The 16,961-nt window shown below is 41.6% G+C and overlaps 1 protein-coding gene across 7 annotated transcripts in view; it reads right to left on the bottom strand.

Moving 5' to 3' along the window:
- ANKRD44 (ankyrin repeat domain 44) overlaps positions 1-16,961 on the bottom strand; it is a 323,392-nt gene that overhangs the window by 140,599 nt on the left and 165,832 nt on the right. For all 7 annotated transcript variants that reach the window (XM_028121815.2, XM_088021610.1, XM_088021608.1 and 4 more), the window contains one exon: positions 12,444-12,514. In XM_028121815.2, the coding sequence (XP_027977616.1) occupies positions 12,444-12,514 (71 nt within the window). The remainder of the gene's footprint in view (positions 1-12,443; positions 12,515-16,961) is intronic.

Here is a 16,961-nt window from a genome sequence, read left to right as displayed (position 1 = left end):
GTCAGAATGGCTAAAATTAACAAGTCAGGAAACGACAGATGTTGGCGAGGATGCGGAGAAAGGGGAACCCTCCTACTGTTGGTGGGAATGCAAGCTGGTGTAGCCACTCTGGAAAACAGTATGGAGGTTCCTCAAACAGTTGAAAATAGAGCTACCCTACAACCCAGTAATTGCACTGCTGGGTATTTACCTCAAAGATACAAATGTAGTGATCCAAAGGGGTACGTGCACCCCGATGTTTATAGCAGCAATGTCCACAATAGCCAAACTATGGAAAGAGCCACAATGTCTGTCGACAGATGAATGGATAAAGAAGATGTGGTGTATATACAATGGAGTATTACGCAGCCATCAAAAAAAATGAAATCTGCCATTTGCTATGATGTGGATGGAACTAGAGGGTATTATGCTAAGCAAAATAAGTCAATCAGAGAAAAACAATTATCATATGATCTCGCTGATATGTGGAATTTGACAAACAAGGCAGAGGATCATGGGGGAAGAAAGGAAAAAATGAAATGGGACGAAACCGGAGAGAGAGACAAACCATAAAAGACTCTTAATCTCAGGAAACAACCTGAGGGTTGCTGGAGTGGTGGGGGGTGGGAAAGATGGGGCGGCTGGGTGATGGACACTGGAGAGCGTATGTGCTATGGTGAGCGCTGTGAATTGTGTAAGACTCATGAATCACAGACCTGTACCCCTGAAACAAGTAATACATTATATGTTAATAAAAAATAAAAAAATAAAAAGATAATTTCCTTTTCTAAAATTGCATTTCTCTTTCAAAAATTTTAATCTTGAAAGCACTTCAACTTGGTTTCAAGAGAGAGTAATTTTATGGCTATTTAGGAAATTAATGATTTTTGTAATCAAAAGAAGTCTCTCTTTTCCAGTTTCACACACTGGCTAAAAATTTAATGTCTAGGGGCCTACTCTGACAAAAATTTGCAAGATAAAAAGAAAACTAATATGGGAGAAGGGAAGCTGAACACTTTCTGAATCAAGAAAAGATACTTAAATAGTGCTTCTCTGTGGTGAAGGACCAGTTTTTAAAAAATTATCTCAAATTCATCATGAGTCAATACTTTTATAAAATACAATAAAAAGTTGGGGCACCTGGGTGGCTCAGTCAGTTAATTGGCCATCTTGGTTTTGGCTCAGGTCGTGATCTCAGGGTCTTGAGATCAAGCCCTGCCTCGGGCTCTGCACTCAAGACAGAATCTGCTTGAGATTCTCTCTCTCCCTCTCTCTCTGTCCCTCCTGCTCACACTCTCTCTCTCTCAATAAATAAATAAATCTTAAAAAAATACAATAAAAAGTAATTAGTAGAATAATAAAATGAAAAAAGACAAAGAGAAATCATGAACTCGATTCTTTTATTATTAATCATATTTAGCAGGCATGACATGACTCTATCAAAGAGCTCTAAAAGTTTCTGAATGCTTACTCTTTTCACAACAGTCTTAAGACAAAAGCTCACAGGCTGAGACCGGTACACAAGCCACACTGTGAGTAATGCTCCTTCAAAGCCTTTGTTTCTTTTTTAATGAATAAACATGTGTGAGGATTCCAGCATTTCTTCCGAATGGAGGCATCAGCCCAGTTAGCAGTCAGTCTTAGGACTGCACACCTCCTTGGATTACGCTCCATAGGAGGCTGTGCTATATCAATCATGGAAATAAGAGAGGGAGGAACTGTCATGGGATGTCACACAGAAGGGAACTGGAGATGGCATTTGCAGTCAGTTTATTTCTACTTTTTATGACTTTCTCTTTTCACAAAAGGCCACTCCAACTCTGTAATAAGAAGTAGAAACATACACTGTGGCACATGGAAAAGACGAGAAGAAACAGGATGCGTGTGTCTTAAAAACTATTGCCCTTAATATTTGTTTCTTCCCTCTCAAATGTGCATTGCATTTAAGTGGTCATAAATTACTCATGGAAAAGTAATTGTTTATGACTATCCAGAGTCCTGCCAGGCATAAACAATGTCAAATTTTATAAACTGTAAGTTGCTTTAGACTGGGGTCTGAGTCTTACACAACTTTCTGTACTCTCCCCAAAGCTTTGTGCATATCATATACTCAATATATTTGGATAGAATAAATATAGTGGTATAATCATTAGCAAACTCTCTAAGTAAGGCTCAGAGGTTAAAATGGAATAGCACACAGAAAGTGCTCAGCATACTGCCTAGCACACACTAAGTGCTCAATAAGTGCTCACTGTGACAATATATATTTGGACACAACATCCTCATTTCTATAGCCTAAAGACAGGATACATTTCTATAACCTAACCACATTTACCATGGGCTGATGTCCCTGAGGCTGCATTCAAGTCCTGAAGGCATTTACTCTATTACTGAAATCATTTGAGGCTTTTATCCTCTATTGATTAGAGCAATTTCATATTCTGTAAGAACTGCATAAATCGGTACCCAATTAAGTCATTCAATTCATCGAAAATTCCTCCAAAAGTACTCATTATTAAATTGAACTCGCCCTTTGTTATTAGAATTATTATTAGGGTACAATTATTCTAAGAACTAGCAGTACAACGGGGACTCACTGGAGACTTTGGGATATGAATGAACTCAAAGGAAACTATTCAAGAAATGCTGGCTTTCAGAGGAAAAAAATGAAACAAGATGAAACCAGAGAGGGAGACAAACCATAAGAGACCCTTAATCCTAAGAAACAAACTGCGGGTTGCTGGAGTGGAGGGGGGTGGAGAGATGGGGTAACTGGGTGATGGACATTGGGGAGGGTATGTGTTGTAATGAGCACTAGGTATTATATAAGACTGATGATTCACAGATCTGTACCCCTGAAACAAATAATACATTATATGTTAATTAATTGGATTTAAATACATAACTAAATCTTAAAGAAGTAGTAGTAGTGGTGGTGGTGGTGGTGGTGGTGGTGGTGGCTTTCAACACTGGGAAGGCCAGATACTAAAGTATTCCCAGTCTTCAATCTCAACTCTCAGAGTGTGGTATATAGACCACATGCATCAGAATCTTCTTTTTAAAATGCAGATTTCTGGGCACAACCCCAGGCTTCATCAAAATCTCTGGAGATGAGGTTCTAGAACAGGTACTTGTGACAAGCACCCCAGATGACTGGAATCCACAGTAAATCTGACTATCACTCATCTCCATTCTAACTAATAGGTCCCAAAACGCTTACTTTTTTCCCATTCCAGGGACTATGTTCTATATGCAATCAACTTTTTATAACCCTAAAGATAATTTAGGGAAAGCAGTAACATTCTAGTCTCCCATATAATTTTTCCAATCCTCCTGTCTACTAGCATTTTGCTCGCAATAATGACAATGTTTTTTAGAGAAGGGGGAAAACATGAGTTTTAAAATTTAAGCTGTAAGATAAATGCTTATCCTGCTCAGCTCTGGGAACCATTTTTATCCTTGTCGGGACTTCTGTCTGCATAGACACAAAAGCAGACCCATTTTATTGGTTGGCACAGTATCCACCAGGGTGCTCATGGGATCTGAGGGAAGCAGCAGAGCATGGTGGTTAAGAGAGCAGGTTCTTGAGTTACACACTCCTCCACTTACTGGCTGTGGCATGTTTGGCTCGTTCCCTAACTTCTCTGAGATTATGTTTCCTAAATTAGGATTAAGAGCACTATCAGTCTCAAAGAGTGGCTCAGAGGTTAAAATGGAATAGCGCACAGAAAGTGCTCAGCATACTGCCTAGCACACACTAAGTGCCCCATAAGTGCTCATTGTAACAATATATATTTGGACACAACATCCTCATTTCTATAGCCTAAAGTCAGGATACAATCCTTTTTAACTCTGCTAGCCAAAAGACAGCCTCCAGAACAGGAAAGTGAAAAGTTCAGCAATTCTCCTTTGGTGGTACTCTCCATTCATTCTAAAAGAAAAGGAATGTGTGGGGGCACCTGGGTGGCTCAGTCGTTAAGCATCTGCCTTCGGCTCGGGTCATGATCCCAGGGTCCTGGGATCGAGCCCCGCATCAGGCTCCCTGCTCGGCGGGAAGCCTGCTTCTCCCTCTCTCACTCCCCCTGCTTGTGTTCCCTCTCTTGCTATGTCTCTGTCTGTCAAATAAATAAATAAAAAATCTTTAAAAAAAAGAAAAGAAAAGAAAAGGAAAGGAATGTGTGGGGGCGCCTGGGTGGCTCAGTCGTTAAACATCTGCCTTCGGAGGAAAAGTCGGAAAGAACTCAAATACATGGAGGCTAAAGAGCATCCTACTAAAGGATGAATGAGTCAACCAGGAAATTAAAGAATTAAAAACATTCATGGAAACAAATGAAAATGAAAACACAACCGTTCAAAATCTTTGGGATGCAGCAAAGGCAGTCCTGAGAGGAAAGTATATAGCAATACAAGCCTTTCTCAAGAAACAAGAAAGGTCTCAAATACACAACCTAACCCTACACCTAAAGGAGCTGGAGAAAGTACAGCAAATAAAGCCTAAATCCAGCAGAAGAAGAGATATAATAAAGATCAGAGCAGAAATCAATGAAATAGAAACCAAAAGAACAGTAGAACAGATCAACGAAACTAGGAGCTGGTTCTTTGAAAGAATTAACAAGATTGATAAACCCCTGGCCAGACTTATCAAAAAGAAAAGAGAAATGACCCAAATAAATAAAATCATGAATGAAAGAGGAGAGATCACAACCAACACCAAAGAAATACAAACAATTACAAGAACATATTATGAGCAACTATATGCCAGCAAATTAGATAATCTGGAAGAAATGGGTGCATTCCCAGAGATGTATAAACTCCCAAAACTGAACCAAGAAGAAATAAAAAACCTGAACAGACCTATAACCACTAAGGAAATTGAAGCAGTCATCAAAAATCTCCCCCCCCCAAAAAAAAGCCCAGGGCCAGATGGCTTCCTAGGGGAATTCTACCAAATATTTAAATAAGAATACCTATTCTTCTGAACCTATTCCAAAAAATAGAAATGGAAGGAAAACTTCCAAACTAGTTTTATGAGGCCACTATTACCTTGATCCCCAAACCAGACAAAGACCCCACCAAAAAGGAGAATTACAGACCAATATCCTTGATGAACATGGATGCAAAAATTCTCACCAAAATACTAGCCAATAGGATCCAACAGTACATTAAAAGGATTATTCACCATGACCAAGTGGGATTTATCCCTGGGCTGCAAGGTTGGTTCAACATCCACAAATCAATCAATGTGATACAATACATTAATAAAAGAAAGAACAAGAACCATATGATCCTCTCAATAGATGCAGAAAAAGCATTTGACAAAGTACAGCATCCCTTCTTGATCAAAACTTTTCAGAGTATAGGGATAGAGGGTACATACCTCAATATCATAAAAGCCATCTATGAAAAACCTACAGCGAATATCATTCTCAATGGGGAAAAACTGAAAGCTTTCCCCCTAAGGTCAGGAACATGGCAGGGATGTCCACTATCACCACTGCTATTCAACATAGTATTAGAAGTCCTAGCCACAGCAATCAGACAACAAAAAGAAATCAAAGGCATCCAAATCGGCAAAGAGGAAGTCAAACTCTCACTGTTTGCAGATGATATGATACTGTATGTGGAAAACCCAAAAGACTCCACCCCAAAACTGCTAGAACTCATACAGGAATTCAGTAAAGTGGCAGGATATAAAATCAATGCACAGATATCAGTGGCATTCCTATACACCAACAACAAGACAGAAGAAAGAGAAATTAAGGAGTCGATCCCATTTACAATTGCACCCAAAACCATAAGATACCTAGGAATAAGTCTAACCAAAGAGGCAAAGAATCTGTACACAGGAAACTATAAAATACTAATGAAAGAAATTGAGGAAGACACAAAGAAATGGAAAAACGTTCCATGCTCATGGATTGGAAGAACAAATATTGTGAAGATGTCAATGCTACCTAGAACAATCTACACATTCAATGCAATCCCTATCAAAATACCATCCACTTGTTTCAAAGAAATGGAGCAAATAATCCTAAAATTTGTATGGAACCAGAAAAGACCCCAAATAGCCAAAGGAATGTTGAAAAAGAAAAGCAAAGCTGGTGGCATCACAATTCCAGACTTCAAGCTCTATTACAAAGCATCAAGACAGTATGGTACTGGCACAAACACAGACACATAGATCCATGGAACAGAATAGAGAGCCCAGAAATGGACCCTCAACTCTATGGTCAACTCATCTTTGACAAAGCAGGAAAGAATGTCCAATGGAAAAAAGAAGTCTCTTCAACAAATGGTGATGGGAAAATTGGACAGCCACATGCAGAAGAATGAAACTGGACCATTTCCTTACACCACACACAAAAATAGACTCAAAATGTATGAAAGACCTAAATGTGAGACAGGAGTCCATCAAAATCCTAAAGGAGAACACAGGCAGCAACCTCTTCGACCTCAGCCGCAGCAACTTCTTCCTAGATACATCGCCAAAGGCAAGGGAAGCAAGGGCAAAAATGAACTATTGGGACTTCATCAAGATAAAAAGCTTCTGCACAGCAAAAGAAACAGTCAACAAAACCAAAAGACAACCAACAGAATGGGAGAAGATATTTGCAAATGACATATCAGATAAAGGGCTAGTATCCAAAATCTATAAAGAACTTCTTAAACTCAACACCAAAAGAACAAATGATCCAATCAAGAAATGGGCAGAAGACATGAACAGACATTTTTCCAAAGAAGACATCCAAATGGCCAACAGACACATGAAAAAGTGCTCAACATCGCTCGGCATCAGGGAAATCCAAATCAAAACCTCAATGAGATACCACCTCACACCCGTCAGAATGGCTAAAATTAACAAGTCAGGAAACGACAGATGTTGGCGGGGATGTGGAGAAAGGGGAACGCTCCTACACTGTTGGTGGGAATGCAAGCTGGTGCAGCCCCTCTGGAAAACGGTATGGAGGTTCCTCAAACAGTTGAAAACAGAGCTACCCTACAACCCAGCAATTACACTACTGGGTATTTACCCCAAAGATACAAATGTAGGGATCTGAAGGGGTATGTGCACCCTGATGTTTATAGCAGCAATGTTCACAATAGCCAAACTGTGGAAAGAGCCAAGATGTCCATCGACAGATGAATGGATAAAGAAGATGTGGAATATATATACAATGGAATATTATGTAGCCAACAAAAGGAATGAAATCTTGCCACTTGCAACGACATGGATGGAACTGGAGGGTGTTATACTGAGCGAAATAAGTCAGAGAAAGACATGTATCATATGACCTCACTGATGAGGAATGCTTAATCTCAGGAAACAAACTGAGGGTTGCTGGAGTGGTGGGGGTGGGAGGGATGGGGTGGCTGGGTGATGGACATTGGGGAGGGGATGTGCTATGGTGAGCACTGTGAATTGTGCAAGACTGTTGAATCACAGATCTGTACCTCTGAAACAAATAATAATTTATATGTTAAAAAAAGAAGATAGCAGGAAGGGAAGAATGAAGGGGGGGGAATGGGAGGGGGAGACGAACCATGATAGACTATGGACTCTGAGAAACAAACTGATGGTTCTAGAGGGGTGGGGGCAGGGAGATGGGTTAGCCTGGTGATGGGTATTAAAGAGGGCACATACTGCATGGAGCACTGGGTGTTATACCCAAACAGTGAATCAGGGAACACTACATCAAAAACTAATGATGTAATGTATGGTGATTAACATAACATAATAAAAATAAAATAAAATGCTAAATAAATAAATAAATAAATAAATACTTAAAAAAAAAAAAAGTCTGCCTTCAGCTCAGGTCATCAGGCTCCCTGCTTGGTGGGAAGCCTGCTTCTCCCTCTCCCACTCCCCCTGTTTGTGTTCCTGCTCTCACTATCTCTCTCTGTCAAATAAATAAATAAAATCTTTAAAAAGAAAAGGCATGTGTGAAAGGCCAGCTGCATTTGGATGTAGGCCACGGTAGGCTGTGTGCCTGGTTGTCTGCCCTAAATACCATGTCCTAGAAGACACCCTTTGTACCCTTTCAAGGCCCCTGTAGCACACATTAACAGTGCCTTCCATTGAGTGGGCTTCAATAAACATGTATTAAACTGGCCAGGTTCGTATGGATTTAATTCCTGTCCCCAGGGCTGCTCTTTTCCAAGAAAGAAAAACAAAAAAGCAGCAAGAATAAGCTAAACAGGAGAAACAATATGAAATAATTCACAATGCTTCAGGAAATTCTCCCTGTAAGCCCCAAATCTTGCTCATCTACGTTATCTCGAATTTCAAAATATGTTTCCCTAATATTTTGGCAAGAGATTATTTTCATGTCTTCTCAGGAGTGGGAGTAATTGGGGGGGGGGTGAGTTTAAGGCCCTGGGGAGACAGTGCTGCTTGGCTCCAATTATGTGTTTGGTTGTCTCCTCCCTGGGAACCCCAAACATGGGGAGGGGTGGGTTCTGGATCAGAAGGAAGCACACGGTACAGCCTGGTCAGTACCAAGAAAAGTCTTGAAAGTTTATCGCCAGAACCCAATCCAACGCTGGACAATTTTCAGCAGGTATGACCCTGTCTTGATCTACTTTCCTGTCTGTGTAGGAGCTTTTCTGTCAGGCATGGGTGGATGTTTAATCAATAGGATGATCTAATACTCCTATTGCTATTACAGGCTCAGGAAATAAATTAAGCAACAAACATTATTTTTCCAGGCATAGAAATTGGAACATAAAATTTGCCTGGATGGAAAGAAAGCTCAGAAATCTTGACTTATACGGGTATCTCTGACTTACACAGATACCTATGCTGCATACAATTTTGAAACTCATCCTGATTTTTCAGGTTCCAGTGGTTTAAATGGCTTCCAGGGCTACACTTCCAGAAATAAGCTTCAAATCGGTTTACCTTGCATGCATGCAAGATGATTACCACCAGCGTTCTCTGTGGTGCAAACTAGTTCTACGTTAGCAGTTGTACAGAGAATCACATTAACATAGGTTACGTTAGAAGGCCAGGCTTTAAGGAATCACTCAGAAAACAAGTGTTTAGGGGCACCTGGGTGGCTCAGTCGGTTAAGCATCTGCCTTCGTTCGGCTCAGGTCATGATCCCAGGGTCCTGGGATGGAGCCCCACATCGGGCTCCTTGCTCAGCAGGGAGTCTGCTTCTCCCTCTCCCTCTGCAGCTCCCCCTGCTTATGCTCTCTCTCTCTCAAATAAATAAAAGCTTTTTAAAAAATTTAAAAAGAAAACACTTTAAAAAAAAAACAACTGTTTACTGAGCAGGCAAGACGCTAGAAATACAATGACAAGCAAACAGGTGTGGCACTCATTTCAAGGAACTTACTATCTAGAAGGCCTTTTTAATTAGAATAGAGTAACAATTTCAGGGGTAGTTTTATACTGTGTCAACTTAGCCTACATTCCAACTACATTTCTCAGGATCCCCTCCCCAGGCCCGTTTGCCACAAGAGAGATCTTCATGCATTTCGGAAGGCACAGATGAAAGCACAGGCTGACTGGTGTGCTGGGCGCCAGGACCTGTTGGAGCTTGCGCACATCCTTACTGACCAGCAGGAGCCGCGTGTTGGCATAGGGCATAGCTGGTGCGTCTTCAGAACTTGCAGTATCTGCCTCAGTTTCTCCCCTCCTCGGGCCAGGTGCCCCCTGCAAGCTCTAAGGTGAAGCTCACAGCCCCTTCTGCAAGTCACCCAAGTCCACATGTTGAGGCAGTAAGAGACAGTCAGGGCTTCCAATTTGTCTTTGTTCTCTCCCCTTTCACGTCCAGCTTTTTTTCCCCCAACGGCAGACCCTGCCCACCCACAGTGACTTCAGACCACCAGAACCCAAGGGGACAGCCTGACACAAACTTCTCCAGCAGCTCACACAACTGTGGAAGGTCTAGTTACTATAATAAAGATTTTATCCTATATCTCCCTTGGTGGTTCTGGTTCCCTGATTGAACCCAGAAGCATCAATTACCTACAATTTAGAAGCAAAGGGCTTTGAGGACAGTAGAGAGTTTATAAGCCTTTCGATGAAGAAATGGTTTTTAATTCATATTCATGTAAGTAATACCGGTCTTTGCCAATCTAAGCGACGGAGAGATGTGCCAGCTTTCACACTGAGCGCACAGATCCCCTTTGGCAGCCAAGGTTCAAAACACCAATCCAAACCTTCTCTGTCGTTTCCCCATCTAGCCTGCTTCTCTTGCCTCAGCTATGGTTTAGGGGAGGCACAATGTAATGGCAAGAGCAACAAATTCAAAGGAAGCAAGAAATCTGAATTTAGAACCGCCATGGCCCAGCAATGTGCTGGAGTTAAGATGTTCACAGTCAGTTCCAATGACGGTTACAAAGACTCCAATTTTCATAAGAAACTTTCCAACTTGTGATAGATATTAATATGAAGACATCTTCTCTCGCAAGTTTATATATGACCCTGATTATTTACAACTCAGGGTCTGTTTGCATTTAATTCCTTCCCGGCAAGAGACACCTGCAAGGGATTTTTTTCCCCCAGCAAACCTGCAGAGGGAGCTGGTTCCTTAGAGAAGCAACGAATGTCTTTCTCAGATACAAAGATTGATCCATCATTGGGTTGACTGAACTCAAATACACTAAAGACACGTAAAGAAGGCAAGCTGAGGGTTGCTGCAAATGGATGTTTTGAGGCCTGAAGCAAGTAGCTGAGCTAACAAAGGGGGAGATCACTTGGGAAAGATCACATAGGTCTGAAATCATCTGGTCTTATGTCTTTCTGTCCCACTAGACCACATGCCTCCTAAGCACAAGGCCTGGCATATAGGAAGTGCTTAATGAATTTTTTTTTAGCTTAAAAGACCTGGTTTTTGTTAAAAGAGGAAACAAACCCATACTTTTCAAAAGATACTTAAAAAGAAATTTACTGAAGACCACATGGTCTTAAAAGACCAGGAAATACTCGTCTGTAAAGGAGCTGGTCTCATGAAGCTGGTCATACAGACTCAAGTAGCCCACTGTTCCTGCTTTCCCAGGAAAAACAGATATGAAATATGGGACCATAAGAAGATTCCAGATGCCCCAGGGTATGAGCTGGGCAACTTAGGATCATTTGCCTCCCTTATGCCATGCAGGCTCTTAGGAAAGAGAACACAACCTACACCTTATAAAAACTCCTCAAATCACACAGCACAGCAAGGAAGATTGTGAGCACTGAGATAACTGTCATGTACCAGATAGTTGCCGAAGAGAAAAGGCTGAGACTGATGACAGCCTTTGACACCTGCAACATTAGTAGGGCATCCTCGGCAACAGCCCTTGCTCCTAGATATACCTTCGCTGGTAGCCGAGGAATCTCATTTGGTAAAATCAGCTATAAAGACTAGTCATCCAGTGACAAGTGCCTCCTGGGTAAGAGCCTCTTGGCTCCCTTGATGGTGAGCATCACCCCTGACCAGGTTTCAAGGCTCAAAGTCACCAGCATTCCCCACCACCCCTCACCCACACTGGTTTTCTCTTCTCGGCACTTATACTTTCCCTGAACCAGCTGATCCACTTGCTATAGTTTCAACGACCAGCCTCTCAGTTCCTAAGTGCGAGACCTGTATGAATAATAATCATCTAATAGCCATCGTCACCTGCATTTCCAGAATGCAAAATAAATTCTTTCATGAGCACCTACAATGGACCAGGCTTGGGATACATCAGGGAACAAAACACAGATTCCTGCCCTTCTGGAGCTTACATTCTGGTGACATGTTTGCCAAATTCAGCACATTCAGACAGAACTGACTGGCTTCCTTTCCCTGCTCCTCTGCCTCTGCCTTCTCAATTAATGGCCCCGCCATTCACCCAGTGGCCTCTCTTCTACCTCACCCTCACGAGGTTCCAAATGCTGTCAGCTTCATACTTATCTCTGTGGCCACACCCCAATGCTCAGAGGACCCCCAGCCCTCTGCCATGTGACCCAGCCCCTGCTATCAGACTTATCTCCACTACAGCCCTTGTTCCATCTACATCCAGCTGAACCCACCATTTATTCATTACCACGCCCCCTGTCCTCTAGCATGTTTATCCCCTTGCCTTCACCCTCCCTCCTTCCCCTGGCTTCGTAAGTGCCTACTCATCCTCCAAGGACCAGCTCAATTGACATCCCTTCTTGGAAGACTTCTCTATCCAAGCAGTTGTTTGCTTCCTCCTCCAACCAAGTTACGATACTGTACTGACATGCTTACCTGATTGCCACCCCCTCCAGACTGAGAACTCACTGAAGCCAAGGATTACACCGTCCACCTTGGACTACTCCAGTCACCCCCCACCCCAAGCACCATGCCTGGCATGCAGGAGGTGCTCCAAAAAGTCAACTGTTCAATTCTGGTAACCTTCTTGCATCAGAAACCTTTTGTTCACAAGCAAGAATCCCTAGTTCAGCAGAAAGCATTTTTCTCTTTCCAGGGCCTGGAGGTACTAGATTAAATAAGATAATCACTCACTTCACTTCTGGAGGCAACAGCCCGGTGCAGTGGGGTCAGCCACATGTTGTCCTTGGCATTTACACGAGCTCCTGGAAGCAAAAGCACAAGTTAGAGGGCATAATGTCGTCAGGGGAAATTCTACTCATGTTAAGTCAAATGTGATATCTTGTGCTCTCATTTGCCTGGTACAACCACCATATTTTGTTTTGTTTTTTCTTTGTATCAGTCATGCACTTTCTAGCCACCAGACAAGAGGAGAGACCCAGTACAGTAGAGAAAGTGAAATCAAGAGCTGAAAATGGCACAAGAATTGGGTAAAGGCTAGATGAGAGGCACGGTATCTCCTTGGACAGGAGACACAGTTGTAAAAGGGCTAAGGTTCTCCAGGAGTAGGGAAATATAGATCCTGAAGAATGAAGAACTTTTCAGATATGTGTGTACATATATAAATATATACATACATATATAAAATATATAATTATACATAAATACAACATTTTATATATAAAATATATAGTCACATATATTATTTTTAGTCTTTAAGTATACTTATCTCACAGGGCACAAAATACCCTTCTTGGCAAACTGTCAAAGATGAGCAGCCTTCTAACAAAGGTATACTAGAGTTCAGCTGGATTTCAAACAAATCTTGTAAAGTTGAATTTGATGAGACTTGATCCCGGCTGAGGGGATTAGCAGAAATCTGTTCTATCCAAGAATCTTGATTATTTCTCTGGCACTAGCCAGATATCTTGGTAGGAAGCAGTCAGCTTCCATGGAGCTTTTGGACAGACATAACAGGAAGCCTATGCAAGTTGCTCATAGTTCTTTCCACTATGGGGCAGGCAGACAGGTTCACACATGAGCCAGAACCAGCTCACACTCAGGGACGTGCCCTCATGCTCAACTTTCTGGGAACCACGTCACCAATCAGGGAACAAAAGCTCCATGTGAATGGATTCCAAGAGAGTAGAGTATGCCCTCCCTTCCATGATAGTCTCTCAATTCTCCCTGAGTGCAATCCCACCAAATCTACAACTGAACCACAGAAACTTCCTTTTTTGGGGTTCAGGGTTTTTTTTAAAAAAGATTTTATTTATTTGAGACAGACAGTGAGTGAGCATGAGTGGGGGCAAGGGGGGGGTCAGAGGGAGAGCAGACTCCCCACTGATCAAGGGGCCTGAAGCAGGGCTCCATCTCAGGACCCTGAAATCTACCTGAGCTGAATGCAGATGCTTAACTGAATGAGCTGCCTAGGCATTCCTGGGGTTCAGGGTTTTGATCAGTCTTTTGCTCAGATGGAAAATTTTGTGAAATAAAAGAGAAGGATAAGAGAAGTATGTGTGATGTCTTTGTAGATGCAATAAGAGGAGCCAATGTTAGCCTCAGGACAACAAGGAAGGAAGCTCACGAGGAAGAAGAGTGCAGGGATGAATCAAAGAAACTAGAAAGTAAGGCAGAAGAGGGGAAGTACAGATGGGATGCCTCTGGAACAAGGGCCAAGAAAATGAGTCAAGTGGAAGCAAGGATTGGTTCATCTCTCTGAGGCCAAGGACAGCTGAGAGCTGAAAAATAGAAACCTAGTTTTAAAAAGGGAAAATAGAAAAAGGCAACAGGTGACTTTCGTGGGTCAAAGTGAGCTAGAGGGGCGCCTAGGTGGCTCAGTCAGTTAAGCATCTGGCTCTTGGTTCTGTCGTGATCTCAGGGTGGTGAGACGAGCCCTGCACTGGGCTCCATCTGGGCGTGGAGTCTGCTTAATATTCTCTCTCTCCCTCTGCCCTTACCCCCACTCACTCTCTCTTAAAAAAAAAAAAAGTGAGCTAGAAATTTAGTTTAAGCCACCAGCTAAAAAAGAAATAACAAATCATAGAACTTACACTACTTTTTCTCTTTAACTGAAGAACAAATACCATCAACAATATTAATTCTAGAAAATAAGAACATAGTACTTCCTAAAACAAAGAGAGAAAGTCTCTCCTCCCCTCCCCCCATTCTGATTTCATTGGTTTGAGATGGGGCCAGGCACAAATAGTTTTTAAAAGCTCCCCAAGACCCAAGGTTATTTTAATACGCTGTCAAGGTTGAAAGCCACCTATAAATTGTTGCTTAGTTCATCAGGTTTTGAATCCTAATTCTACTAACTCCATCCAGGCAGCTTTCCTGAGGAGGCTCAAGCCCCTTACATCAACAGGATCAAATAAAATCAGCTTGGGCATGCTAAGAATCAAAGGCAGTAGGTATCTCCCTTCACTGCAGCAGGAAGTCCTGGGTTAACTGCTCTGGAGTGAACATCCTAAAGGGCTGGGTGCAAGTCTCCTCCCAGGGGGAAGCATGCCTTGAGCTGGCCCTTCTGCTCACCCTCTCCTTGTTTAAGGAACTTGATCTCACAAAGTCGAACCAGTCATCTGAGAGGGAGAACACTTGGCCACAGCACACTCTGGGTCTGAGTTGTCACCTAGCCGTCTGCATGATGTCTCTTTCCCCAGTCTAGGCACCCCTTCCTTCAGCATGTTTAGAGGAAGGAACACTATGTGGGTCAGATGCGATACCTGCTATGGATACCGCATCAGCTCAGACTCAGAGCCTCAAAGTCAGCGCTGTCCAATGGAAATGTGATGTGAGCAAAGGATGCAATTTTAAGTTTTCTAGTAGCCACATTAAAAAGGGGATATATACTTGTATATATAATAAGTATATATAACTTTAGTAATATATTTTATTTAACTCAATATATCCAAAATATCATGTAATTGAGTTTAAAATTATTGACCTCATTTACATTCTTTTTTTTCATGCAAAAGCTTCAAAATCCAATGTGTATTTTACCCTTACAGCACATCTGCACTGAAACTGGCCACACATCACGTGCTTAGTAGCCACGGCTGGTTTGTGACTACCGTGTTGGACAGCACAGATCTAAATGCTAAGCGGTAGAGCCCAGACTTGGAGACTGATTTGCGTAGGAGCTCCCTTTAGTTCTAAAGAGCTACAATTCTATTATTACAGCTGTGCAACTGCTAAGAGCCTTGTTAAAAATCACTAACATAATCTGAGCTCTTACTCTGTACACTAACGTACGTGTAGTCCATTGAACAGAGAGATGCTATTAAGATGCCAATTTTGTAGATGAAGGAATTAAGGCCATGAGAATATGCTCCAGGTACCCAACTAGGAAGGGGCAGATTTGAACCCAGGCAGTCTGACTTCAAAGCCCAAGCTCTTAGGCGCTGTGCCTCACTTCAACACTAGCCATTCAACTAAACACTGATTAAGCTTCCCTTCCACTGTCCCCATTTTTCTCTCCATTCCTTACATTCATTCCTCTCTCCCTCTGTCCATCTCTCTCTCTCTTTTTCTCCATTTTCATGTATCTATTTTCAAATATATATGTGTATATAGTCTCCCTTGATTTCATTTCCTTCTTTCCCACCTTTCTCCTTTTAGCTCCAAACACTGGTTATAATAATATGAAACAGAAATACATACTTTATTATTCATAGTCTTTGACAGAGTAAATTTTGCATTGCATGTGCATAAACTTCAAAAGCTAATGCAAGAAGAACCCTAAATGGCAAGACACCTATGAAAATATATTTCTCAAAATTCAAGAGGGAGAGGCAAATGACAGCAACATTAACATACCATTTCACACCCATCAAATTGGTGAAAATTATAAAGTAGGACAATGCCAAAAGTTAGCAAGGGTATGGAGTAATATTAAGACTTAACATACAGGCAGTGGGAGCATGAATTGGGTACAACCGCCTTTGGGAAGCAATTGGTGCTACCTAGTAAAATTGACAATACGTGTGCCCTACTACCCAGCAACCCCCAATTGTATACCCTGGACAAACTCTCACATGTGTGTAAGAATGTTCACTGCAGCATGTTTGTAACAGCAAGAAACTGGAATCTTAAATGTTGGTCAAGAGGAAAATAGATAAATACATTATGGTATTTTTGTACAATGGAATGCCACACTGTCACGGAAATGAAGGAACTGAAGTTTTATATATACATAAACAGATGCACTTCAAAAACACAACATGAATGAACAAATGAAGTTGCAAAGTAATACCTACGGCATAATGCCAGTTATAAAAATTTTTTAAATTTACAAAGCAATTCTATATGTGGTCTGTGGATGCACACTCATGAAATAAAAATAATAAATGTGGCTAAAGAAAACAGATATCAATTCTGGATAGTGGTTGCTTCTAGGGTGGGGTGGGGGGAGAAAGGATGAAGTAAGCATCAAGCAAGGATCAAGCCCCACATCAGACTCTCCGCTCAATGGGGGGTCTGCTTCTCCCTCTGACGCTCCCCATCTCGTGCACAATCTCTCTCTCTCTCCGACTCTCTCAAATAAATAAACAAAATCTAAAAAAAAAAAAAAGATATGCTACAAACATGGAAAAAATGTTAAGATTTCTTAAAGCTTGGTGTACCTGGGTATTACTTATATTATTCTCCACATTTTCTGTTATGTTTGAAATATTTTCTATTGAACATTTTTAAGAAAGCTAGTGCATTTGA

This window comes from Eumetopias jubatus, unplaced genomic scaffold, assembly GCF_037043125.1.
Source record: "Eumetopias jubatus isolate StellerSeaLion01/CBP00866 unplaced genomic scaffold, mEumJub1_p1.0 scaffold_3, whole genome shotgun sequence".
Taxonomy (NCBI): Eukaryota; Metazoa; Chordata; class Mammalia; order Carnivora; family Otariidae; genus Eumetopias; species Eumetopias jubatus.
Note: the sequence above shows the minus strand (reverse complement) of the source record. Positions and strands in the feature narration are given on the sequence as shown.